The sequence below is a fragment of the Fulvia fulva genome, chromosome 3 (genome assembly GCF_020509005.1).
Source record: "Fulvia fulva chromosome 3, complete sequence".
Lineage (NCBI taxonomy): Eukaryota > Fungi > Ascomycota > Dothideomycetes > Mycosphaerellales > Mycosphaerellaceae > Fulvia > Fulvia fulva.
Genome location: NC_063014.1, coordinates 6,105,417 through 6,130,817, shown reverse-complemented (window position 1 = coordinate 6,130,817; position 25,401 = coordinate 6,105,417). Strand labels below are relative to the sequence as shown.

Sequence of the window (25,401 nt, the reverse complement as noted above, 5' to 3'; positions counted from 1 at the left end):
AACAATGAACCGCATTCATATTGATTCACGACAGCGTACAACCCCAAGGCTTCAGTCGTCTACACCTTGGACCAATCTTACGCGGTCCCCTTGTGCTGGTTTCTCACTCGATCCTCTGCTGCATATGCTTGCGGCTTGCCGTAAAAGCACAACCCGACGGCAATGACGCTCACATCAATGCCAGAAGCAGGTCTGCACCGTGTCCCACTTCACCCTCATTCAGGAGGGCATTCATGACCTTGCCGTCCAGACGTACCAGTACAGGTCTTACTACGCCTCGAAAATGACGATGCTCCTCCACAGGTCTGGCCAGAGAATCTTGTCATCCCGGATCGAAAAGCCCCTGGCCATGTCGGTGGGCGAACATCGTCAGCATGATCCAATCGTCTCAAATTCAGATCTGGAACTCTCACCGGACCGACTACCAGCTCGACATCTGGTCTTCGCATACCCATCCTCACACCTTGTCGAACCTGTAGCCAATCGCGGCTGCAATCAGGTGCCTTTCTCTCAATCTGACTTCGCGCATATATTCTGCTTGCTCGCCAGAATCTGACATCGCGAGGTCGCCCTGCCTTCGGTGGAAGAGTGAGTAGATAGCCCAACCAATCGCGACAGACACTGCGGCGGCGAGAATGACCAGAAGAATGATTATACTGTCGCTGAGGCCCATGGTGAGGATATTGCCCTCGAAGCGTCGGAGATATGGCAGACGCTTCGTCGTAGATGTGCTGGTACTGGCATTGAAATCATGGAAGTCATCATGGCAGGCAGGATGTCCCTTTGCTTATATTGTCCGGCAGTCGGAGTGGTTCTGGTCAACCATCGCTTTCCTTCGCATCTGCGTACGACTATTCGACGTTCACCGAGCCTCCCAATCATCGAACGCTTCATCACACTCGCCTGCATAAATATAGACGCAAGGGGCATTCATGGTTCAGACCCACTTTACGAACACGAAGGATCCGAAGGATTTACTGCTCTCTGATGATTGGTCGGCCATCGAACGGACCTATCGACTTCATTTGGCAGTTCCTCTAGCTAGACAACCCTCCTGACACCACCAGGCATGGATGACCATTTCACACAGTCGTCTTCTCACCGAAGACACCAATGGCGAACGGTGCACGGAAAAGAGTCGTAACCTCCAAGCCTTCCCGCAACGGCTGTCGCACATGCAGGTACCGTGCAGAAGAACGACAAACAAATGATCATGGGCTAACCGGCACAGGATTCGCAGGGTCAAATGCGACGAAGGTCGTCCAGTCTGCCACAAGTGCTCATCCACCGGGCGGACCTGCGATGGCTATGAGGTCAGCTATGCACCGAGATGTGCACCACGGCGTGCAATCCTGCCAGCAAGATCATCTTCAAGCTTGTCACCTATCGGTGGGAGTCCATCGATGTGGATCAACTTACCATCTGATCTGAGTGATGTAGAACGCCATGGGTATCAGTTCTTCCTCATCAACACTGCGCCGGTGATGCAGCTAACGTACGCAACCCATCTTTAGACTGGGACCCCTGACTGACTTCATAGCACAGCATGCCGGTGCCGCAATGGGTCTTGACTGTGATACTTGCTTTGCAAGTTGGACCCGCCGAACCAGCAGTCTTTTACGCAAGTGCTGCTCTGGGCACTATGCAGCGAGCCATACCAGCTCTTATGCATACTTCATTCCTTCGGCCTCTCGATGCCGACCTACATGAGCTTGCCACGAGGCAATATGTCAAGGCAATGTCGTCACTCCGAACCTTGATTCGAAACGCAGACACTGATACTTCTGCCACACGGCTGGTGCTGATAGTGTGCATGCTTTGTACAAGCTTTGAGGTATTTCGCAGCAGGCACTCGGCCGCTATGGACCACACTCGCCGTGGGTGTAGGATCGCCATCGAGCAAGGTGATGCTCTTGGCGCGCAGGGGGACATTTGGCGCATGGCAGCAGTCACCAACCTGCTCAAGGTCAGCGCGGTGGCAACGGCGACGGGAGCAATGCCTGACGGACAGAAAGAAGACCACGACTCGCAGTGCTGCTCAGAGTACAGAGTAATGCCGTCGACGAATTTCGAGACAGTTGATGAAGCTGCACGATCTCTGCATGCTCTATCCCGAATGAGCGAGCACCTGAGATCGGAACTGCTTGAGCTAGCACGTTCTCGACTCAGGTCTGTTCCCAGTGTCTGCGGATTGAGTCAAGGAGCACAATACTGCTTGGCGACGTGCCTGAGTCGTACCATCCCCATCAGCAACAACCAGTCTCTGCGACTTACTCAACTCAACAAAGCGCACGCACGGTGGCTATCATCCTATGATGAGATCACGGCGGATGGCTTGGTCGAAGGCACAAGGCTCCATCCGCTTTTGCCCATCAAGCATTTCTTCTCCAGTTTTACCCTCTCGCAGTGTCGCAACACCGTGGAAGAATGCACCGACTTTGGCGACATTCTCGACTTGATTGAACAATACACAGCCATGACAAACGAGGAACCAACAGGATTTCCCCCAGGCCCTACTATGCCTTACGCCGAACGGATCGACAGCTTCTCCATGGGCGCGAACGTCTTGCCTGCGCTCGATCTTATATGCTACAAGTGTCGAGAGCCCACCATCAGACCCCGAGCCTTGACCCTCATGTTCAACATTCGCAGACGCGAAGGCCTCGACCACAGCGAGACACTCGGCATCCACGCTCTGGTCACGGCTGAGATCGAGAAAGATCGAGCTCTTCGTCTAACAGGCTCTCACGCGGATATTTCGGCAGACGCACGATTCTGCGATGTCGTTCATGCAGGCAGTGAGACGTTGGGCGTGTACCATGTCTTTTGCGCGCGATATGTGGCTGATGGATCCGGGGAGATTGAGGTCGAGGAGTATGGGGCTGGGGCTGTTCCGCTGCGGTTGCTCGCAGTCTTGAACATGGACAGATCGCTTTGTGTCAGGAGCAAGCAGGTCTTACACGCGGAGCTACTCTGTGGTGGCAAAGGTGTGATTGCGTACGTCAACGACACGTTCGGCGTACACCCTCACAACGAACAGAGGGCGAGGCTAGTGAGGGATCGGCATCAAGTGTGTCAGGTCGACTTCAAGACTTGAACTGCAATCAAGCGACGCAAACCATGACACGACAGTCCAGTCGCAAGAATTACCGCGTCGAAGGATTCGAAGGATGCGGCAGATGCTCGGCGCCAGCCTCGCTTTCGCATCGGAGAATTCCGGGCTTCTACATTGCTGTGCCACAAGCGATTCAGATATAACATCAGCTTCTACCTTATGCATTGACGACGATCACACGCAAGCTCACACTGGCAATCACTAAACATACACAACATGTCCCAAGGACCTCAACGCTGGTACGACCTCATCTGGCTCCTTGGCGCTCCACTCTCTATTTATATCTGGAACATGAAGCACAAAGAAAGAATCGAGCGAGCGAGAGCACTCGAAGCACAGAATATTGCAGGAGCTGTACCTGAAAGACAGGAAGAAGCGCCTCAGCAGGATCCGTTCCACGTCTTCGAGCAGAGCAAGAGACGTTGGACGCCCGCTGGCAAAGATGACGAGCACGATCGCAGAGTGGCGGAGCACATCGCCTACGAAGCAAGACTTGCACGCTCATCACCGAAGATCGTGAAGCTAGCGTCAGGAAAGACGCTGAGCTTGGAGGACTGAAGTCCCGTGGTCAGGTCAGGCGATGTTCTCGTAGACTTGTACTCTTTACTCACTCATTAGGGGGCTGGATCTTGGTCACGATATTCTCCGTCCCGGGAAGGTCTTTCGGGCACTTCGCTCATGTTGCCCAGAATCGTCGGCCGCGATATCCTCCCCATGACCTCAAGCTACGCCAAGCATCTGATGGGGATTAGAGTTGGCGTATTGGCCATTATCGCATAACAACAATCGCCAATCTGCTAACTCCTCGACACCTGATTATCTATGCCCCGCGCATGACGAGGTCTCTCTTCGTCATCTTCATTCCCACATTCTTGCTGCGAAAGCAAAGTGGCCCGAATTCTCGAACAGCACCACACTCGCCATGGCTGATCTGTATCCGAGCCAGTGAGTTCGAGGACGGGGCCGCGATAATACGGGCGTTGACAGTATGCTCCTAGATTGTCGTCTGGCTGGCGGAAAACCCAACCCGAGAGACAGCACGAACTTCTGGTTCATTTCCGAAGAAACATGGACGAGGCACCTGCGCAACGCTGAAAGCGATGATGTTCGTACGAAGCTAAGCGCTCCAGCCGCACTTCGTAGGATTGATGGAGCTGGCCGAATCTTGGAGACTGAGATAGGCATCACCGTGCCCCGTCCCTGTCTGCAGTGCATTCGCTACAGACGTCCGCATCAGTGCAAAGTCTTCTCTCAGAGGGATGCTCTCAGTTGCGCCTACTGCAGGCCGAAAAGTGAGTCCGACTGCAAAGCCAACGAACGAACGACGAGCCGCAGACGAACTCAGGGCGACAGAGCAGTGGATAGCAGCAGAGTGCGTCAGAGCCGCACAAAGAGATGGTGGCCGCGATGGAGCGGCAAGGGACTGTAACGCTCAGCCAAGATAATGGGACCACCACCAAAGATGAGGAAATTGCAATGCTCAAGTCACGATTGGCAGCGATGGAGTCCCGGCTGAACGACACAGAGGACAGACTTGATGCTCTGACGCAGATGCTTCATGTGTGAAAATTATCACAATCCAAACTTTCGCCGATGTGACAATCTCTCAATAATTTCTGCCGCAAACGAGACTGGTATCACACAGCAATCATGCATTTCACAGTTCTAATTCCCGAGACTCAGGGGGGAAAACGGCAGTTCCTACCATTTTGCGTCTGTTGAAGTCACTCACATCTTCCGATTTGGAATCCACACATCAGTACCTTACCCTAGCTTCTCTTTCCACCGCGATCACTTTTGGCAAGAGCAAACAAGAGATGCTGCATGCAAAAAAAAGCAACAGAACAACCACCATCGACCGAAGAGCTGGCAAGAGCGAATGCGCAACCTCTGATGAGATTTCATCTCTGCATGGCACAGCTACAATGCCTTCATGTAACGAGGTGCAGACTTGGTACACTCCCGACTGAGCCATTCGCGCGAAAGTAGTCATCGAGCAGAGACATGTTTGCGCTTTCCATTAAGGTCACACTTCACCTGGACCACCGACAGCCTTACCATCTGCAGCCACGCAAATCACCACCCTGCAATCACTGAGGTACCACCTCCTTCCTCAGCCTCAACCTACACGGCATACCCTCATTCGGCTTCGCAGTGCCTAGCTGAATCTGATACGCCCTTTCCCCAAATTGCTCCAGAATCCCGTCCGTTCGGCTCGGATACGCACTGCCATCACCCTTTAGTTTGCCGACCTCGTCGTAGGCGATCTGGAAGTCGAAGGTGCGGATCGTCATGGCGAGGATGGCTTTTGTTTCGATGATGGCGAGTTCTTGGCCGATACCTGTAGTGGAGTGGACGTGTTAGTGCGAAGGCGTTGAAGATGTAAGAAGAGGACGAGCTTGGTTGAGGGCTGATGCCAATGGAGAGGACGATGAGACACGGACATGTGTCATGATCCTCGTGTGGAGAGGACCTGTAGGAGGTATTCGGGCTGGATTTGACGGAGCATGCTTCACGCCGGATCCACTCGACCAAGGAGGTTCGCCGATGGTGGCGAGCCTGCAGTATGACATGAAGGTACACGTGAGTGCACTCTCGACGACAACGGTTCTCTGGGGGCTAAGAAGAATAGAGACTTACAATTTCTGATGCCTTTACTAAACGGGATCCAAGCATCTTTATTATTCGCATCGTAGACTGCCGAGCCCTGAATAAAACGATCCGGATCAAACTTGCACGGGTTCGGCCAGTACTTCGGATTCCTGTGCATGCCAACATCTGCACAAGTAACAATGTCAGTACTGTCCTGTGATCCGATCTTTGCCCACGGTCCAGACTTACTAACTGGCCAGATCATAAAATCATCAGCAACCATGTCTTCTCCCGTGTCCGGATTATGCAACTTGAACCTGGTAACAGTCAGCGGCCAGACCAGCATGGTTGCTCACAATCGATTCGAGAGCGATTAAAGTGTAACAAGGGTACGGCATGACTTACCCTGAGCCTGAGGCTGCGCAGCGGACCGTGCTCGCCGGGGGCTGTATTCTGAGCACCTCCTTCGTGACGGCGAGTGTGTAGTCCAGCTTGTTGAGTAAGATAGGATCTTTGCGGATCTGGTCGCCCACTTTCGTCACGTCGGGACCAAAAACGTCGTCGTGTTCCTGTCGTATGCGTGCCAACATGTCAGGATTCTGGCTGAGGTAGCAGAGGGCATAGCAGATGGTGCTGGATGTCGTGTCGTGGCCAGCAAAGACGAAGGTCTTCATATTACTGATAGCGGCTTGCATGAACTCAGGATCAAGTTCTTTGACGTCGGAAGTATCGCCAGACGTGCCTTTGACTTCTTTCAGATATATTTCGAGGGCAAGATCGATGACGTGATTCGTCTTGCCTCTGCTATCGCGGCTTGCGAATCGTTCGACCAGACGGCCTCTGAGATAGCGTGCCATCTTCCAGTTGTTGTACATCTGGATGATAGGCCTTCTAATATCCCAAAGCTCGCTGGGCTGGAACTGCACGCCCATCTGCATCCAGCGGACTTGGGAGTGGAAAGCTGTAAGAAGCGGGTTGCGACCTTCCCATGCTTTCAAGTCCAGGTCAAGCACTATCTTACCAATGATATTCACGGTGAGGTTCGTAGCATACTGTTCCAGTCGGATGATGTCGTTGTTTTTGGCATGCGTGGACATGATGTCGCAAAAGCGCTGACATTCGTCCACTACCACTGGAAGCATGGACATCAGCTGCGCCGGAGCAAAGCCTGGATTGAATGCAGATCGCCATCGTTTCCACTCTTTCCCTTCGCTGCTGACGAGATTGCCTGGACCGCCGAAATTCTTCATGAAGTCGAGAGTGACGGGATGTTTCGGTAGCGAGGTCGCGACGGAAACAGCATGCATCATGTCGGCATTGAAGATGAGCATGATTTGGGGTCCGAGTGGCCACGGATCAAAGTAGAAGACATCTGGCAGATTGTAGTATTCTTTCACACACTGGAAATACGTCTGAGGAGCTGCGTTTGGCGGTTGGCTTGCGAGCACTGGAGGCATGGCCAGGATGTGACCGAAAAGGTAACTGTGAGGCGGCCCAGGAAGCCCTCTCATACGAGTCCGTTTGGCGTGGAGCTCCAGTACGAAACGGACGATCAAGGTGGTGACGCCCAGGCCAACGGCCCAGCCCAAGGTGGTGGTGGTGGTGAGGAGGTCCATCATCGTGAGGCCGCCAGTTCACGCGTCCACAAGAGAAGGTAGCCGGAGAATGGGTCCGCCAAAGTACGCTGTAATACGAGAGGGCACGTGCGGGACAGGGTCATGGTAGTGCAGTCTGTGCAGAAGGATGCGGACCCCATAGCCCATAGCCTATAGGGCATTATGGGCATATCATCATCCTCAGGCGCCATGGAAAGTCTGTAATGCCTGCTCAGTGGTCCGTCAAGCGAAACAAAGTGCACGGCCTCCTGTATGGCCTCGTTGGCATCGTAATGAAGTCGTCGTGGTATGCCGAGCTCGCTCATAGAGGGTGCATTGGCAAGCAGGATACCTGGATACGAATCCTCACGGGGAAAAGTGATGATTCAGCATGTTGGGTGTCGAAATTGAAAGGTGGAAGTAGGGCCCCTCTACCATGTTAATGACGTAGCGGCTCTTGCCGTTGCAAACGAGTGACAGCAGGCAACAGCAACACATGTGAAGTCCAACATTGTAGACGGGAAGATTAAGAGCATCATCTCGTAGATTGAGTGGCATCCCGTGCATCCTACCGGTCGAGCTCCCCGCCACTTGGCTCACGCGCCGAACAGGGATTAGTTCCGCCAGAGCTGCAGGCCGACGCAGCGAGATGGTCCACCCAACGACACCCACCACTATCACATGCACCTGCCACTATACCCACCCGCAACACGACAATCGAACAATCAGACTCGGACTTTGGATCCGCACCCAGCAGCGTTGTGGACTTGGCTTCGTCACGCGGAGACCCCGATACTGACGACGACTTCGACATCATCGAAGGCAGCGAAGCTCCACACTTACTCGACGGGAGCAGCGACAGACCGTTTGGGCAGAACACCTTTGTGCAACTTGGGGCGGGTGTCGCGCGCAGACTGCCTTCAGCCAGGAGCTCCACTGCTGGCCTGGCAGGCTCGCGCAGCATGGAAGCGGGCCGCAGCAACGACTACGACGACCCGGAGTGGCCGCAAGCTGGCGAACATGCTGATCCTCACGACCTTGCTGGGCCCGGCGAACATGGGAGATTGGTTTGCACTGTCACGAAGCCGCAGAAAGAGGGCGAGGGAACTCAGAACACATACGTCTCATACCTGGTCATCACAGACACCGACTTCAAGTCCTTCCAAAACTCGCATTCCGAGGTACGGAGGCGCTTTACGGATTTTGGCTTCCTATACAGAACACTGTTCAAGGAGTATCCGCAATGTGCAGTGCCGCCTCTTCCGGACAAGAACAACATGTCGTACGTGCGCGGCGATCGATTTGGACCAGACTTTACAGCACGGCGAGCACATTCCCTGGGTCGCTTTCTGAAACGTCTTTCGATGCACCCCGTGCTGCGAAGAGCTACAATCTTCACACTCTTCCTCGAATCCACCGACTGGCATGGAGTGATGACGACCAGGCCGAACCGCGGCATGAGTGGAAGTGATGGAGGGAATCATTCGGTACTGGAGAGCTGGACCGATAGCTTCTTGAACGCATTCACCAAGCCGCACAAGCACGACAAGCGCTTTCAAGATGTCAACGATCGTGCCTCGAAGCTTGACGATGATCTAGGAACTGTCAGCAAGACAGTTGCAAGAGTTGCGAAGCGCAAAGGAGACCTCGAACGTGATTACGGAGACCTCGCAACACAATTCCAGAAGCTTGCCGCGCTCGAGCCTGGAGTGCAGGACGAGCTCACCAAGTTCGCCGCAAGTGTTGGAGAGACAAGCGAGGGCTGGAGAGGGTTGAAAGAGCATACAGACCAGGACTATTTGGGCTCGTTGAAAGATATGGAAGCATACATATCGTCTGTCAAAGCGTTGCTCAAGACACGCGAGCAGAAACAGCTGGACTTTGAAGGCTTGACGGAATACCTTACCAAGGCCGCTCAAGAACGCGACACTCTCGCAAGTCATGGATCGATGGGAGCTAGTGGCTTCCTACGACAAAAGATTGAAGACGTCCGCGGAGTCGATCACGAGCAATCAAGGCGAGAACGACAGCGGAAGCTTGAGGTTCAGATAAGTCGATTGACAACCGAAGTGGAAGCCGCCAAGAAGACGTCAGAGGCATTCGATGAGGAGGTCGTCAAGGAAGTGTCCGACTTCGAGCGGATCAAGGCAGTCGAGTTCCGCGACACACTTGGCGGCCTAGCAGATGCCAACATCGACTTCTTCAAGAACAACATTGACATCTGGGAACGCTTAATAGCGGACATGGAGAAGCAAAAGGCCGATGCCGCTGCGCAACAGTCTGCATGAGACATTAGACACGGGACAGTATTAATGAGCATGGCTGGCACTGATGTGTTCTGTAGTAATGTGTAGCCAATTGCATAGCACGCCATAACGCTTTACGTCCGAATGATGAAGACGACTCAAGACTGATGCCTCCACGGGCCAAATGTGTCGCAGGTTTCGACTCGACTCTGCACATGCGACTGGCACGTTCGTACCACGAGATCGCCTGCCTTGAGCTCGTTATCGGAAACTGCCGGCCACGTGACGCGGTCGGCGCAATGTTGGTCCATTTCACAACATCACGACCAAGGGGACTGGTGTGATGACTGAACAGCAGTGTCTGCCAATACCAACGGATTAGAAAGGATAGCAACTATTGTTACGCCACAGAAACGGAGTGGCCTGACAATTCAACCGACGCCGTGCAGCAATTGTCCAAACAGGCCACCCAAATTCCAGCCGTGGCTTTCAGGAGCGGGAGGCAACCACGTTTCCTATCGCCGTATTGGAACCCGCCAAGCCTTGGGTTAGAGTATGTTATATTAGACAGGGGACTCCGGTGTTGGAGAGGTGTGGCAGGCATCTACATTCCCAGGTGCGGCGACAGGCTTCTGCTGAGTTACTGATCCGAGAAGTCATATAAAGGAGAGGACCCAGGACGGCTGCGATAACGGCGACGTCACATCAGAAGCTGCACGTGTCTTCGAACATTAAAACTTTACGACGACCATCGAAATGCTTCCCATGGTTGCGACGGCTGCGGCGCCTGGACCTCTTGGGCTTTTCTATAGGTCGAGCTCGCCTCGTGGGAGCGGAAAGGGGGATGCGGAGTCGACGAGGAGTCTGGTATCTGGACACGAGAAGGCATCGACATCGAGGAGATCAGCTTCTACCCCAAGCTCAATGCTCTCTACTACCACTTCTGTGGTCCAGGACGCCGAGGAGATGAGCTGGTTTGGGGTGTTTAGGCATGCTTGTACGCCCAGACAAAGGATGAAGACTATGTCAGCCGCACAGCACGAGTCGGCTGTATCGAAGGATATCAACCAGGCCATACCGAACAGTCGGAAGTCGGCGTTCCCTGCATGGACCCTCTGAGTCACCGGAGTTCGGACTCAGCGCTACTCGACACTCGACACCTGAGCGTGGACTTTGATCAGCTCTCATCGCATAACACCAGCCATGCGATCCACCATCTCGCTCACGGGCAATCCAGTCCAGTCCGCCGAGCCCCACTACAGCCGCGCGCGTTTCCTCAGAGGTGTGCAACGGCATGCGTCCGCGCGACGCAAAAGTAGTACATTGACATATACGTAGCGGCTCCATTACCCTACCTAAAGACATCAGACATCAAGATCGAGGAGGAGACTCTCGGTCATTACAACAAGGACACAAGTTCTACTTCAATCCCGCCCGCATGGGCGAAGTTTTCTCCCGCCGGTATTAGATTGTCGGCACACTTGGATGTGGCACCACGTCGACAGTGTGGCTCTGTGAGGATTTGAAGGAATGCAAGTGTCTTACTGCGGAGATGTACACCTTGGGAAAGTCGAAGACGAGTGAACGAGGATTGAGGGCCAGCCAGCACCTGGACTCGTGCCTCGGCCAGAGATCTGCTTGAAGATGAGTGGCTGTTCTTGGAAACGTGAAAGAACGGCACTCCGTGAATGTGTGAGCGGCAACAGATCAAGATAGTCGCAATCCTCGAGACGCAGAGAAGTCAAGTTGGCAAATGTGGATATCGGTACGGCATTTTCTCTGCAACACTTCGGCAAGCCGAGCTTCTGGGGCACGGTGATGTCAGTCACAACCTTCTGCCATGATGCGGCATCCCATGCCACTGAACATATAGGGCAAAGACTGTTTCGTATCCGGGGAGGGCTGAAACCTCAAACGATCGTACAGCTCTATGGATCAGATAATGGCCGCCACTAAAATCAAGGACATTGGCATCTCGACAGCTATCGGTGACAGGCAACATCAAGAAGGTCGTTACATCGTCTGCAAACCTGGGGCGCTCTCGCACACAGACTACGCCCTCTTTGCAGTCTGCGATGGCCACGCTGGCGCCACGGCTTCGGACCACATATCGCAGCATCTACCGCGTCACATCGACATCGGACTAAACGACGCGTCCTTCGACAAGAGCCCCGAAGAAGTTATTCAGGATGCCATTCGAGCGGAAGACGATGCACTCAGAGACCTGGGATGTCTAAGCACTGGCTCGACACTAGCGCTTGCATTAGTGGACACCAAAAAGAATGTCCTCACCACAGCAGACCTGGGCGACTCACACATTCTCCTTGGCCAAATCGAACGTGACGGGACACACAAAACGAACAGAATATCTCGACTTTCCGAAGCCCAAAAGCCCCACGACCGAGAAGAACGGCATCGAATCCAGCGAGCAGGCGGCGTGATAAACCACGGCACCGCTGTTGATGCTCATGACCGATGGGGTGGGAGAGGCGCCTAAGGCTGAAGAGGCGGCGAAGCATGCATTGCATTTGTGGGAGAAGGGGATCAAGGCGGAGGATATTGCGGCGGATTTGACGAGGAAGGCGACGACTTTGCCGGATAGTGATAATTGTGCTGTTGTGGTGGTGGGGTTGGAGAGTCGGTGATCAGGGAGTGGTATGTTCGATGTACAGTACTGTTAATGGTCATGGACGGATGATGCATTATCGTAAGACTACTCCTTCTTTGACAACATCCATGGATCTCGAACATTTCGCGTTTTCGCGCGGTCCAATCGAGCAGGGGTGTGGACGCGACTTCCTCTCGTTCGCGTCTTCGCTTCAAGAACAACATTCTATCCAAGCACCTCCGCATCGCCGTCATAACCACGGAAGCCTTGCAGCACGCAGAAGCAGACCTTTTGACATCACTTCAAGGCCCAGTCATGGCCGCCGCAAGCTCCAGCATTCTCTGTCTCCCGGCAGAACTACTCCACCGAGTCTTCATGCACCTGGACAACAGCGAGGTGCTCGCGGCCCGCAGGACGTGTACGATGATGGCTGAAGTCGGCAAAGAACATGTACTGCGAACGATCGTTGGGACATACAGCCAGAAACGCCTGCTGCATCTGGTCGCAGCATCGGAGCACCCGTACTTTTCGCAGCGTATCAAAGAGCTGCACTTCCAGGCAGACATATACCACGAGCAAAGCCCGTTCCTTGAGTGGAAAGAGAACATCAAGACGTGTTGGAAGTCTGAAGGTCCCACCAGAGGCCGTCGCTTCCACTTGACCTTAGCGGAGAAACTGGCGTGGACAGAGTATAGGAAGAGAGTGCTTGCTCGGCAAGTGCAAGGAGAGTATGATGAGCAGGAGCTGCTCCAGTCGTATCACAAGTAAGTATGCCCACATGTTCCGGTAACAGGCGGCTATGATTATCGAACGCTATGACCTCGATTATTTGACCACGCTATTCGAGAACTGCCGTGCCCTTGATAAGCTCACCCTGGCCATCGGACCTGGACCCAACACATACTTCAACCTCGTGGAAGCGGACTTCAAAGAGTGCTTGCTACTGCCAGGCACCCAACACGACGCCACCAGGCGTGATGATCAGACGTTCTTGCGACTGCTCCACGCCCTCGATACCAGCGGAAGAGAGATCAAGCATGTGAATTTCCACCATGTAGTTCCGGAGACCCTAATGGAGACTCCATGGTCAGAAGAATCTTGCGGAGAGAGTGATGAGCACGCTCGAGACCCTCCAGCTCCAGCTCACCACACACCTCAGCGATGATGGCTTCATGGGCGACTATTTCGACAGGCGACATCAAGGGCTAAACATGTGGCTCAAGTCAGCCTCGCGACTCCGTACTCTGAGGCTGAGCATGCCCGACTCGGGGGATGAACTGAGTGTCCAGATTGAGGAGATTATCAAAGACACGACCTGGCCCGAGCTACAAGAGCTGAGCTTATCGGGTTTCGACACCACCGAAGGCGAATTAGTCGACCTCCTATTGTGTCACAAGAGAACTCTACGCCTGCTGTCCCTTTCATGCATCTACCTCCATCACGGCACCCGGAGCCGGACTTGGACTCGACTCGCCGGGACGCTGCCCGAGTTGCGGCACGTAAGGCTATGCGGCGAATTTTCTGAGTACACGGATTCAGAAGGGTTTCTTTGCCCAGGGGGAGACGATCAATGCTCACAGAGACCACGTCGAAGACATTACACTCAACGGAGGTGAGGTAGTGGAGATGTATGAGGAAGGGTACACGGGCATTACTCAAGCATATATGAAGCTGCTTGAGGATGGGCACGATGGGCGATACCCCGAGGACGTGCCCGGATACTCTCCACCCTGCGAGGTCGGGACACCCGGCACGTACGATGACGACCTCGAGGGATTCTACGATTTCTGTTGAGCACCCGGGCCAGGTTTCAAGACAACAGTCCCATGGCAAGCGCTTAAGACTACTGCATAAAGCGTGATCGGGCTTTCAATACAGCGTCTTCCAGCGTCGGAACGCTTTTCTGTTCAACCATAACCGAGCGGGAGCCGGTTCTCCAGAGAGTCAGACGAGGAACAGCCTGGTGCAGTCAACAATTCATAGCGTTTCAACGCCAAGAGATGCTGTCAGGTATCACGCCACAACAGCATCAACAACAACATCCACCCACTCCTCCCACCACCTCCTCCTCCTCCCCTGCCCCACAAGCACCTCAATCATCCTCACCCCCTTCCTCGCCTCCTCCTCCCCCTCCCCACCACCCTGCTCCCTCTCCCTCCACTCCCGTTCCGCAACCTCCGCCGCCCGCCTAATCGCCCCCTCCTCATCCTCATCCCCATAAAGATCACACCTCTCACACTCCCCACACCTCCCCCCACTGGGCCTGAAATGCTGACAAAAATGCGCATACCCCTCCCGACTCGTAATCTCTTGCCGACAAATGTAGCACATGGTGTATCCGCAGTTGCAGACGAGTTTGTTGCAGCCGCTGGCCTTGACGAAGGAGAGGAGACATTTGGGGCATGTGCGTTTTATGGCCAGGGTGGCGGAGGCTTCGAGCGCGGTGCGGAGGGAGGTCGATTCGGCGTCGAAGCAGGTGTGGGGGTTGTGCCAGGGGGCGAGGCAGCGGGTGCAGGTTAGTGCGGCGCAGGAGGGGTTCTGGCATGTGAAGCGGAGGGTTCGGCGGGTTTTGTGGATGCGGTGGAGGGAGCTCGTCAAGGCGGATTTGGCTGGTGGGAAGAGTTGAAGTAGGAGCCATGTGACCAGTGTAGCGACTAGTATGGGGATTGTCAGGAGGGTTAATGCTGTCAGGAATGAGAGCAGCATGATCTGGAAAGCTGGTGGTGATTTCGTCATAGCGTGGTGCCAAATTGCCATGGGGTGTCGGATGCGGGCATTTGGTGGTTCATCGACTTCGGCGTAGTTGCAGAAGGGACAGCGTTGTAATGATAGACCCGTCCTCATGAGCGTCTCGGCAGTTATCCTCGCCTGAAAGTCGTTCCAGGCGTCTTCATTATCAGAGCCTTGCGTCAAGGACTGTCGAACCTGGTCACCAGCAATCGAGCCATGGCAATCCTGCGAAGATGGCGCAAAGCATCGAACTGAAGCTCGTTCCAGATCTGCTGTTCGTGACCAGCCTTGGCCATAGAGTGCTTCGTTTACTGTTCGGCGAACGCAGTCGAGGCAGAGAAAGTGGCAGTTCTGATCACAAGTGGCGATCTGTTCGAAGGGGACGGAGCTGAAGCAGCATTCGCAGTCGAAAAGTGCTTCGGCAGCTTCTGCTTCCTTTTCGTTGACCTCGCATGCCACGTTGTAGTCGGCAAGTTGTCGTTCTTGCCTTTGTTTCGTGATGATCGGCTCGACGAATAGCTCGTAGAGCTCATGGTCCAATTCCGTACTTCCCGTCTTCCTGACAGCAGGGGTGGCTTGCTCCGACCCATTTTCGTGACTCCAAAAGATGAACGGGTGCCCATCTGCTCCGACACCAGCTGCTTTCCTCGGCCACAGACTCCCCAGCGAGAACCTCCAACTCCGACTCGCAAGCTGCTGCAAAATTGGTCTCGCAAGTGTATACGAGAAATTCTGCTCCGCCAACACGCCCCGAATCGTCGAATGGCTCAGATTCCTGAACTCCAGGTAGAAAACGTCCTTGACAGCCTTCTTGTAAGCATCACTTCGAAACAGATCCTGATCCTCCAGCCCCTCACCTCCACCTCTCCGCCCTTTCCCCCTCCTCCTCCCACCTTCCGCCCTAACCCTCCCCCTAATCCACCTCCTCCCCCCACCACCACCATCCCCTTTCCCCCCAACCCCCACCCCTCTCTCCTTCACAAGCAACTCCGTCACAACCTCCACCCGACTACTCTCCCCAACACTCCCCAACATCTCCCTAAACACCTCCACCCGCACATCCGGAAACACCTCCACCAACACTTCCAGCGCTCGGTTCAAATCCCTCAGATCCGGATCATGATTATGCAATTCCTCTCTCGGTAAGGTGGGATCATACAGTGGCTCAATACCCTCCCCGACCTCAGCAGCAGATCGAAAGGGTCGAAAAAAATCTGCTTTCGATTTCCAGAGACGGGAGCCAGTGCCAGTGCCAGTGCCAGTGGCTTTGGGCAGAGGGACGAGATCCATTTTCTTTCCCCGCGTGGTTTATATGCTTCGGCTGCGGCTGCGGATGCAGGTACGGTCGCTGCACATGATCCTTTGCACAGCCCTGCGGAGGATCAAAAGACGCAGGCAGATAGATCAATGCTGGGGGTACAGTACAGTACCTTATTGCTAAGCCGGACGGCAGATGGCGGATGTCGTTTGATGCGAGGCCTGCAGGTGGTTGTGAATACCTTACGGAGGTGCACGTGTGCGATGAACAGATGTGGGGCAAAGATTCCAAAGTCGGGCGACTGAGGCAGAAACTTGTTTCTGTAGCAGCAGGTACATGTACCGTATGATGAAAGGGCAAATTGCAGCGAGAAGATGTTTGGTAGTATGTAGAAGTGAATTGCAGTACATAGCAGACAAGTTCAGTGAGATGGCAACCGAAGCTTGATCCCAGTCAAGCTCAAGCTGCCAAGCATGAAACATCAGCGCACATGACCACATCCTGGCACTAGCGCACGCCGCCTTGACAGGGAAGGAACTCTCGTGAGATGGCAGTAAACGTGCGCAGTGACTACCTCTTCATAACGAAGGCGTTGTGCCTCTGCTGATCATACTTCCTAATCTACACTAACCTCAACTTTGAGCGAAAGGCATCACCGGCACCAAAAGATGCACTATGAGCACCACTCCGTTCCACCGTGGTAATGATGCTTCGCTTTCGACGAAAGTGTCCTGCCCGTGTATGTCGTAAGACTTTGGGTATATCATAGCGTGCCGTGTTCTCCGTAAGATTGTCATTCTAGTTGAATAGCATGCTTGCTGCCAGGTCAACGTTGCCGTCGCACGCGTCGAGTGCTGAGATGGCTTGTTGGCGCGAGAAGCCTAGGCCCTGCAGCTGGATGATCTTCTCGTTGTGCTCTCTCGAGTTTTCAGCGGGTGCGCCACCAGATGCGCCACCAGAGGCAGAGGGTGTGCTGACCGCTGGCGCTTTGCTGTTGGATGCCGAACCCAGCGACTGGCCTTGTCCTTGAAAGTGTCCGCCATTGGTGTTGGAGGAAGATGATGCTGCTGCTGGCTGCACTGTCCCGGTCTTCGCTCCAATCGTCGTCCCGTTGGGACCTGCAATGGTGGGCTCGTTCTGCTGAGCTTCCTCGAATTGTTGCGGAATGTCAGCCTCGCCAAGGAAGCTCACCTCGTTGTTGTCGCCGAAGATGAGCTTGTTCTGCCGCAGGTCAATGTTCGCTTGGAAACGCTTCAGCATGTCCAGGCCGAGGAGAAGGTCGACGTCCTTGCCCTCCATGACAGTGAAGGAGCATGGCATGGTTGCATTGCCAATCTTGATCTGCGATGAGTGAACGCGACCCAAGATCTTAGCGGTACCGACACCTCTGGCAATGCCAGCGTAGCGCTTGTCGATCAGCCTCATGATACCGCAAGCCTCTGCACACGAAGGCGACATGATGGTGGTCTGCGCTCCAGAGTCGACGAAAGCCTTGACCGGGCGCTTGTTGACTTCGACGGGGATGTAAAGCATTGTCACTCTTCCAAACACTGTAAATGGCGTCGTTGGCATAGCTCCACTTGCCTTGACATGTTGACTCACCTTCAGGATTGTGCTCGTAGGCAAACTGCAGATTCTCTTGCACAGACTCCTCCCGTATCATCTCTTCAATCTTCTGCTGCGCCTCAATGTTGAACGGATCTTCATTCAGCAACCGCATCTGCTCTTGTCGATCGCGCTCGCGATCCTCATCGTCCTGCATCATCTGCTGCCATACCTCACGGAACCTGTCCGGATCGTGGATTGCGTCTGCCAGCGCGGGGCGTTCGTCTCTTATCTTTTGCATCGCGCCTGGGTTTGCAAGTATGTTCTGACGTGTGTTCTCAATATCTTGTGGACCACCTGCCCCACCTCTCCTCTGCTGGCCCTGCTGCTGCTGCTGCTGTCTTCGTGGTTGGGAGCCCATGTTGTTCTGTTGTTGGGGTTGGCGCATCAGCATAGCAATCATGTCTCCATCCTTGATGCCAACCTCTTCTAATGTCTTGTTGTCGTCTTGGAGGACTTGGTTGTTGTGGAAGAATTGCTGGGAGGCTACGGGGATGTTGGTGTCTGCGTTGACGAGACCCTTCAGGTCTGCTATGGAGAGACCAGTTGGGAGGTCGAGAGAAATGAGCTGTTGGTCGGCTTCATGGTTGGGCGCGATGATAGATATGGCAAGGCGAGGCCTGTGGAGTTGACAGATTCGGTCAGCTAGGTCTCACTGTCATACCATGCCGGTGTTACAAGATCACAGAGGGAAGCGCGTTGGACTAGACGCGCGGGTCTGTACTCACATATTGCCTATGCCGTCTGATCCAGAGCTGATGTGTGCGGTGGTTGTTGGTTCCTAGGGATATGTCGGTCGACCGAACGGTCAGTGACGGCGGGCGATGATAGGCCGGTCAGCTGGAATGCGGGAATTCGAGCAGTGACACCCGAAAGGGAAGTGTCTGGCTGGCGCGTCGGCAGTAGTGATATGGTTGGATGTGGTGGTGGGCGGGTGGAGCGGGGATGGATGAAGGCGGTTGTGGATCGTGGTGGTTGATGCTACCGTTGCCTCATGACCGAATGACTAATGTGGTTATGCGCCAGTGTCGTCTTGCTGGGAAGGTGGTGGAATGATGCAGGCAAAGACTGGGCACGTAGCAGTGAATGAGTTCAGGCGAGCAGCTGGAGCTGCGAGGGAAGTTGTGAGAGAGAGCTCTTGCTGCCGTATGCGCACGCCACATGAGAGGTGTTGCTTCGGCGCTGCTGCTGACAAGTGAAGGACATTATGTGTATATGCCTACTCGTCGTCGCCGTCGCTCCCACGTGGCACGGGGCGTGCTGCAGATGGCGGTCAGTGATCGTGGGCGATGCTTCGCTCTGGCTCATGCAGAAGTACTCCAGTCTCCAGCAGCGTGGATTGGTACGTCTGGCAGTGCTGTTCATCAACGGCAAGCTGCAGTGAAAGCTCCGGCGCCCTTGTCCACCGTTGCCGAGAGCATCATCGTCATCCGGCCCGCCGACCCTGCAGTTGCAACTTGCCGCGTGCGATAGAGATGCTCCAACGACCGACACCAATGCAAAGCCGGCGGCGTGATAGAGTAGAGCCTGGTTGTATGACTTCGCGGCTGTCGTCAAATCGGACGACAGTCCAGCTGGAGCACCATCTCAACAGCGGGCTTGCCCTCGTGGTGTGATATGCATGCTACTGCACAAGCTAGCTACTGCATCTCAAGGCGGTGCAGCAGCAGAAGTGAAACTGCAAAGCCCAAGCCAGCAAGTCATTTGTCCTTGCAAGGGTGGATATAATACAGAGTGGCGGGCCTCCGGGTACTCTCGTAGCCTAACGATAGTATTCTCGACCTAACGAAACTCCTCGACGCGATAGAATGCGTACTTACGAGTCGGATACTGCCTTTCTCCTTGTTCTGCCAAGTAGAAGTGTGTTGTTCAGAACCCGCCACTTTAAACTATATCCGCTGTCCCTCTGTCACTCGACCTCATCTGCAAGATTCATCAGTGACACAATCCTCGCCAACCCGACATAAAGTCGCCGCCACTACCACCGCAAGACTTCGGCACCTGGCACTCCTGCCGCGCTTCATCCACTGCTCATCGACCTCATCAACAATGCCTCGTGACCTGTCTGCATTGGCAAATGAGAGCACCCTCTCCAACATGCCAGGCCTCTCCAACATGCCAGGCCTCTCCAACATGCCAGGCCTCTCCAAATCACGCGACGAGGGCATCAATCGCGAGACACCCATGGACGCAGATCCTGGCAACGAGAGCGAGAGCAGCATCATCACCGAACGGTCACACACCAACGAAAAGCGAAACGAATTGCATCCCTACACGCAGACGCTGAATATATCCGACGTCGAGAGCTGTACGAGATTAGAAGAAGCCGCCTTCCCGCCCCAGGAACGTTGCACGAGAGAAAAAGTGAGTGCCTCATCATTGCCTTCCATCGTCGGCAAGCGTCACCCCTCCGCCGTGACATGCTGGTGATACCACGGTACACTACCCTCTGTATGCGTTGTCCTTTGCCGTAGCCTTGTGCCGCAACATCCCGACAGCGTGACTTCCATCCCCCCACGGCGGCGCACAAAGTGGTCACAACAAGAACCGAGAGATCTGCTGTCAAAGATCGGGCTGTCAGCCATCTCTCGCCAAACATCACGACACAGCATCAGGCATCAAAGATCGTGTGTGTGTGTGTGTGTGTGTGTGTGTGTGTGTAAAGTTACGCATGGGCTTGATCGAAGCGAGACCTGTCCTACAGAATCTCTGGCGATCCCTTCAACACATCGCCGCCACACCAGAAGCTCTAGCCATCGCAAGCAGATCCTTCAACAACTCACAGCTCTTCAAAGGAAAACCTCCCCCCAAAACACAATACCAGCCGCTGCACCACCTCGCAATGCCGTACCCTCCCACAACAACCCCTCCTTGCTTTGGGCATCAACTCCACCTGTACCCTCCTCCCGTGTAACAGTTTCACATAAACACCCCTGCGCAGCGCAGGCCGGATACGAATCCAGAACCAGAACCACACCAGCTAACGACGACCCCACCACAGTTCCAATACCGTCTCAAAGTCGCCGGCGAACTCAGTCTAGGCATCTTCACATCCCAAACCGCCAACGATGGAAGTGCCGACGTCCCCACCACCGCAGAGACCGCAGCGCCGGTATACTCTGGCGCACCGGAACGCAAGGCAGTCCTGATGGGCCACATTGTCTCAACCAGGACGACGAATTCGGTCGTGTCTGATGAAGACATGGCGATGGGTGATCCCGCTGATCCGAACCTGGGCCACAAGCAAGAAGGACGAACGGTTTGTATCCATAGTCTTGCAGTCCTGCCGCAGTACCAGGGACGTGGTCTGGGGAAGACGTTGATGAAGGCGTATATTCACCGGTTGGAGAATCAGGATGTGGCGGATTATGCGGCGCTCATCACGCATGAGGCGTTGATACCGTATTATGAGACGTTTGGGTTTGTGAGTAAGGTGAGTGCCACTGGAGGATGGTGTCTCTGCGATCAGATGGTGTACTGACGTATCTCAGGGTAAGAGCAAGGCGCAATTCGGTGGAGGTGGATGGTTTGACATGGCCAAGGAGCTGAACTCAGGCGGCGTATCAGACTAAAAAGCTGAAGCCGTATGATGAAGCGCTCGGCGGGAGTGTATGATAGCCCATGTCGAATGTACAAATTGCATTGCTCTCCACCGTGCTCAAACATCCCCGACGGTTCTTGACATGACTCAAAAAGTGGCCATCGCGCTTCGAATAGCGATAGTGGATATGACCTATGCGAAATTCTCCAGACACCGTGGGCCTGAGCAATGTTGTAGGGAGAGGCGCGTCGCGTCGTGCAACGCTTCCGCTCCCAGGGTAATAGCAGCCGCTGCGCTGCGAGGGCGCTATCGTAGCTAACAAGACCCGACCCTATACTCGCGCAATATTTCCGCTCCTAGGGTAATAGCAGTCGCCACGCTGCATCAATAGAGCGGGAGCCTCGCATCCCAATCAATCCCATCCCACAGCTGCGCAGCTTGCTACGCGTCCGCGCGTGCGACTCTCTCCCTAGACGCGAGGCCCCGCTCATCGATGTCTACCTCCGACACCGACGACCATCCCAGCGAGCGTCTGAGAAGGTGGTCGGGCGATGCTAGGGGTCGGCCTGACGCGGAATGCAGTGCATAAAGCGTCTCGTTCAGAGTATGGCGCCCGCGTTTTGTGAACGTGGACGCTGGGCAGCCGTCCTCGCGGTCCGATGGGAGCGGAGGCGTGTCGTGGCCTGGCCAGGTGCCGATGGGTGGGACTGGGCCTTCGTGCCATTCGAAGGACGATGCTGGTGAGTCGGTCCTGGATGCTGCCTCTGGAGGAGGGAGCGCGTCGAAGACTCCCATTTTCATGGCCTCCGAGTGGGTGTAAGGTGCTGGAGCCTGGTGCTGGCCTTCCACTGCGATAGCCTGCGATTGCGGTGGTGGAGGGAGTGCTTCTGCTTCGCTTCGAGCACTGGGCGCGAACAGCGCGTGCTCCTTCTCGATCGTGGTCCCGGGGTGCATGTGAGCGTGATGCACCACCCAGTGGCCCGCCCTCGTAGCCTCATTGATGCATCTCTCCAACCCTCCCTTTCCCTCGATCAAATCTCTCTTCAACTTCGCGGCGAAGTTCTCACCCGCCTTCAGCTTGAACGTAGCCCATATCCCCGGCAGCACAGCGTGACAATCCTGACAGGGCGCAGCGGGCGGCGTAGTCAGTGGCTCAGCCCAATCATGGAAATGTCCATCAGCACGACGCTGCGGCATTTCAAAGGACCAGCTGACGCGGACCGCGAGACCTGGTGCATGAGCCATACGAACTGCTCTGACCGTCTGAAGGTTAGGCACGCCCCACAAACTGAGAAGATGCGCCTCGAGCATCGCATGCGGCACCGCCAGCGTCATAAGACTTCCCAGCTGACCCAATCTCCTCAGCATCGCTTGCCCATCCCTCACAAACACTTCGTTCACAATAGGACAGCTCGGCTCATCCCACATCCACAAATGCACCACACTCCCCAACACCGCACACCGCACACACTCCTCGCGCGGCACTCTACAATCCAGACAGCTCAGATACGTCTCCACATCGTGGAGGCCCGTGATTTGTAGCGCCAGAATATGCTCTCTGCAGAAGCCGAGCCAGACAGCTGATGCCCTGAAGTCCGCGACGTTGGAGCCAAGTTGGTCGGGATCCGTGCGGGCCATGTCCCAGAAGGATGTGATGTCTGGGAGATTTATGGCGTGGCCGTCGCTTCGGCGGATGAGGGCTATTGCGCCCATGTCTTGTGTCAGGGGGTCTCGGGGGGTGTGGTATGGTGGCGTGGGCTTGGGCTTGGGCTGTTGCCGGCGGGTACGGGTGCGTCGCGCCATGGTGTTGGATGATGTGATGATGTGGGAAGGGAGGAGCTATGCGTCGATGGTGGACTATCGAAGAGGATAGTCGGTGTGAATCGAGGTGATGTGGAAATTACTGCGCGAAGCGATGGGGTATATATACGATCTGGTCCTCAAGAGCAGGTTCCAGCGTCCATATTGCTGGTACCTGTCGGACCATGGCACATAAGTCTGACTGGCCATGTCGTCCTCAAAATGACAAGATAGCGGTTGTATACAGCGCCTGAGAATGCATGGTTATTTGGATGGTCCTCAAAGTCGCTCGTTGAAACAAGTCATCCAGCCGGGTGTTGAAGGTCTTGCGCTCTTGGCCTGGAGGCCACTGCACAAGTGAGTATCATGCAGTGCGCGACGCGCCTGCCCAGTAGACGCCCCAAGTGCCATGGATGTGGCCGCCTATACGAGAAGATGAGTGTCTTTTAATCGTTGCGGTAGCAAATTCGTAGCGTAGTGACTGCTAGCAAAGTAGAAGCATGCTCGCGCGCGCGTTATCTCGACAACATCTCTGTCTTCCACGGTCCTCGAAGCGCCCTGCAGAGGTCATGCTCGCTGTTATCCTTAGAGTATAGCGGCCACCTTTTCTGTGCCAGGCCCCTCGGCGCGCGCATCATGTCAGCACCAACTCCATTGTCTACGGTGCTCGAAGCATCCTGCACAGGTCATGCTCGCAGTGATCCTTAGAGCGCAACGGCTATATTTCAGCTGGGAACTGCGTTCGAGGCAATGCGAAGTATAGTGGTTCGACATTGTTAGCGATTGTTACGCTTCACTGATGCTCTTGTGGCGAGAAAAAGATGGTCCGACTCTTGTATCGACGGCCATCTGATTTGTCCACAGGCCTCGTCCAGCTGCCGTGTCGTTCGAGAAGATAGCTTTGCGGCCTTTGAAACCTATGTAGCAATCAGTAGTCTCATGTCATTGTTCGCAATCTCGCTCAGGACAGGCTACACTCGGTTCCCAGTATACACCCAATCTGACATTGCAGGTAAATATAGTATAGCTATTTCGCACCTCGCCTCCATCACCAAATACATCTCTCACACCCATAATGCTACATTCTACGCCTGACATTCGAGCCTGTCTGCTCACACACAGCTTACAATATTTGCTACACATCTCAAAGTCAGCGAACATCATCCTCCTAAAATACAGAATGTAGCAGCTTATAGTACCCTTTGCCTCTTCCTGCCGGGACCACTGCTCGACCCGCCACCCTCCGTCCTCTGCGACCTCTTCTCCTGCGCATCGAGCACCAAGCTGAGAACGTCGAAACCGAATTGTGGGAACTCCAAGCACATCCTCTTGAACTCCTGCTCTGCCTCGTGACGCAGGACGTGCGAGCGCGTAGCCCAGAAAGTTGCAACCGGCTTGCGGATGTTCTCGTCGTCGACGGAGGTCTCCTTGTACACGAAGCGAGCGTATGCGATCTCGCCCTTGGCTGTGCTCTGTGTGAGGTGGATCTTGCGGTGTGCCATGGCGGACAGGGCGGGAAGCTCGAACTTCTGGGCAAGAGTGTAAACGCGCGCATGGCGGAGGAGGCCGACACCTTCAGTGTCTGGTTGTGGGACGGAGGTGTCGTACTCGAGGTTGGTGTTGCCGGTGAGGGCGGGGAAGTAGTCGCCTTTGTACAGGTATTCGATCACGGAGGCTGTCGCGGCCATGTCATCGCCTGTGAGGTCGACGCGACGATGCGCATTGCCGGAGAACTGCTCGACGGCGCGAGCGAAGAAGGGCGATTGAACGAGGAGTCCTTGGTGGGCGTTCAGCGTGTTGGTGTGATCGCCTGCGCCTACGACCAGCTCGATGATTGGCGAGCGAAGGTAGCTGTATGTAGTGTATTAGCCATCGCAATGCCTTCTGATGCTGTCGTGGTCTTTGCGCTTACTCGAGGAAAGTGGTGCGCGTGGGAACACTGGGCTCAATATCCTCCAACCCGCCTGGCGCGGTGCCATCTTCAGCTTCGCCCATTTCCACCTCCTCATCTGCGACAGTGTCCTCTTCTGGAATGACGACTTCGGTCTCTGGGTCGGCCATTGCTGCGACTCCTCTGGGCGGAGTAGCTGGACGTGAAGTGAGTGTGAGAGCTTGCGCTCGATCGATGATGAAGCTATCGACTGTAGATTGAACGAACGTGCGATCACAATGCCGTCAACGCCGAACGATGAACAGGAGGGGTGGAACGGGTGGGGATGGTATGGTGAAGAGGGAGGAGCTCAGAAAGATGGCTGGCAGCTTTCCAGTACCTGGCAGGAACCAGCCAATCACCGCCCATCGCGGATATGGC

General features: G+C 54.8%; 13 protein-coding genes across 13 annotated transcripts; 7 read left to right on the top strand and 6 right to left on the bottom strand.

Moving 5' to 3' along the window:
- Positions 1-457: 457 nt before the first annotated feature.
- CLAFUR5_08759 (uncharacterized protein) lies at positions 458-673 on the bottom strand (the record flags this gene model as incomplete). The annotated part of the gene is made up of 1 exon (XM_047907907.1): positions 458-673. One exon carries the CDS (start codon positions 671-673, stop codon positions 458-460), a length of 216 nt encoding a protein of 71 aa, XP_047759420.1.
- Positions 674-1,113: 440 nt separating this feature from the next.
- Positions 1,114-3,097, top strand: CLAFUR5_08758 (Aspercryptin biosynthesis cluster-specific transcription regulator; the record flags this gene model as incomplete). The annotated part of the gene is made up of 3 exons (XM_047907906.1): positions 1,114-1,181; positions 1,232-1,495; positions 1,546-3,097. The coding sequence occupies 3 exons, from the start codon at positions 1,114-1,116 to the stop codon at positions 3,095-3,097; spliced, it is 1,884 nt and encodes a 627-aa protein (XP_047759419.1).
- A 234-nt stretch (positions 3,098-3,331) lies between these two features.
- Positions 3,332-3,673, top strand: CLAFUR5_08757 (uncharacterized protein; the record flags this gene model as incomplete). Its single annotated transcript, XM_047907905.1, has 1 exon — positions 3,332-3,673. One exon carries the CDS (start codon positions 3,332-3,334, stop codon positions 3,671-3,673), a length of 342 nt encoding a protein of 113 aa, XP_047759416.1.
- Positions 3,674-5,205: 1,532 nt separating this feature from the next.
- Positions 5,206-7,326, bottom strand: CLAFUR5_08756 (Cytochrome P450 monooxygenase; the record flags this gene model as incomplete). The annotated part of the gene is made up of 3 exons (XM_047907904.1): positions 5,206-5,456; positions 5,756-6,024; positions 6,113-7,326. The coding sequence occupies 3 exons, from the start codon at positions 7,324-7,326 to the stop codon at positions 5,206-5,208; spliced, it is 1,734 nt and encodes a 577-aa protein (XP_047759415.1).
- Positions 7,327-7,526: 200 nt separating this feature from the next.
- CLAFUR5_08755 (Sorting nexin-4) lies at positions 7,527-9,590 on the top strand (the record flags this gene model as incomplete). The annotated part of the gene is made up of 2 exons (XM_047907903.1): positions 7,527-7,592; positions 7,914-9,590. 2 exons carry the CDS (start codon positions 7,527-7,529, stop codon positions 9,588-9,590), a joined length of 1,743 nt encoding a protein of 580 aa, XP_047759418.1.
- A 1,888-nt stretch (positions 9,591-11,478) lies between these two features.
- On the top strand, positions 11,479-12,045 carry CLAFUR5_08754 (uncharacterized protein; the record flags this gene model as incomplete). The annotated part of the gene is made up of 1 exon (XM_047907902.1): positions 11,479-12,045. The coding sequence occupies one exon, from the start codon at positions 11,479-11,481 to the stop codon at positions 12,043-12,045; it is 567 nt and encodes a 188-aa protein (XP_047759417.1).
- Positions 12,046-12,471: 426 nt separating this feature from the next.
- On the top strand, positions 12,472-12,924 carry CLAFUR5_08753 (uncharacterized protein; the record flags this gene model as incomplete). Its single annotated transcript, XM_047907901.1, has 1 exon — positions 12,472-12,924. One exon carries the CDS (start codon positions 12,472-12,474, stop codon positions 12,922-12,924), a length of 453 nt encoding a protein of 150 aa, XP_047759412.1.
- A 31-nt stretch (positions 12,925-12,955) lies between these two features.
- On the top strand, positions 12,956-13,950 carry CLAFUR5_08752 (uncharacterized protein; the record flags this gene model as incomplete). Its single annotated transcript, XM_047907900.1, has 3 exons — positions 12,956-13,195; positions 13,248-13,655; positions 13,696-13,950. 3 exons carry the CDS (start codon positions 12,956-12,958, stop codon positions 13,948-13,950), a joined length of 903 nt encoding a protein of 300 aa, XP_047759411.1.
- Positions 13,951-14,169: 219 nt separating this feature from the next.
- CLAFUR5_08751 (E3 ubiquitin-protein ligase) lies at positions 14,170-16,176 on the bottom strand (the record flags this gene model as incomplete). Its single annotated transcript, XM_047907899.1, has 1 exon — positions 14,170-16,176. The coding sequence occupies one exon, from the start codon at positions 16,174-16,176 to the stop codon at positions 14,170-14,172; it is 2,007 nt and encodes a 668-aa protein (XP_047759414.1).
- Positions 16,177-16,942: 766 nt separating this feature from the next.
- CLAFUR5_08750 (DNA damage-inducible protein 1) lies at positions 16,943-18,479 on the bottom strand (the record flags this gene model as incomplete). Its single annotated transcript, XM_047907898.1, has 3 exons — positions 16,943-17,694; positions 17,747-18,369; positions 18,478-18,479. Coding segments are annotated over 3 exons (1,377 nt in total).
- A 1,319-nt stretch (positions 18,480-19,798) lies between these two features.
- On the top strand, positions 19,799-21,321 carry CLAFUR5_08749 (Polyamine N-acetyltransferase 1; the record flags this gene model as incomplete). The annotated part of the gene is made up of 3 exons (XM_047907897.1): positions 19,799-20,113; positions 20,751-21,182; positions 21,241-21,321. The coding sequence occupies 3 exons, from the start codon at positions 19,799-19,801 to the stop codon at positions 21,319-21,321; spliced, it is 828 nt and encodes a 275-aa protein (XP_047759934.1).
- Positions 21,322-21,731: 410 nt separating this feature from the next.
- CLAFUR5_08748 (uncharacterized protein) lies at positions 21,732-23,093 on the bottom strand (the record flags this gene model as incomplete). The annotated part of the gene is made up of 1 exon (XM_047907896.1): positions 21,732-23,093. One exon carries the CDS (start codon positions 23,091-23,093, stop codon positions 21,732-21,734), a length of 1,362 nt encoding a protein of 453 aa, XP_047759935.1.
- Positions 23,094-24,280: 1,187 nt separating this feature from the next.
- Positions 24,281-25,151, bottom strand: CLAFUR5_08747 (uncharacterized protein; the record flags this gene model as incomplete). Its single annotated transcript, XM_047907895.1, has 2 exons — positions 24,281-24,941; positions 25,003-25,151. 2 exons carry the CDS (start codon positions 25,149-25,151, stop codon positions 24,281-24,283), a joined length of 810 nt encoding a protein of 269 aa, XP_047759932.1.
- Positions 25,152-25,401: the final 250 nt, after the last annotated feature.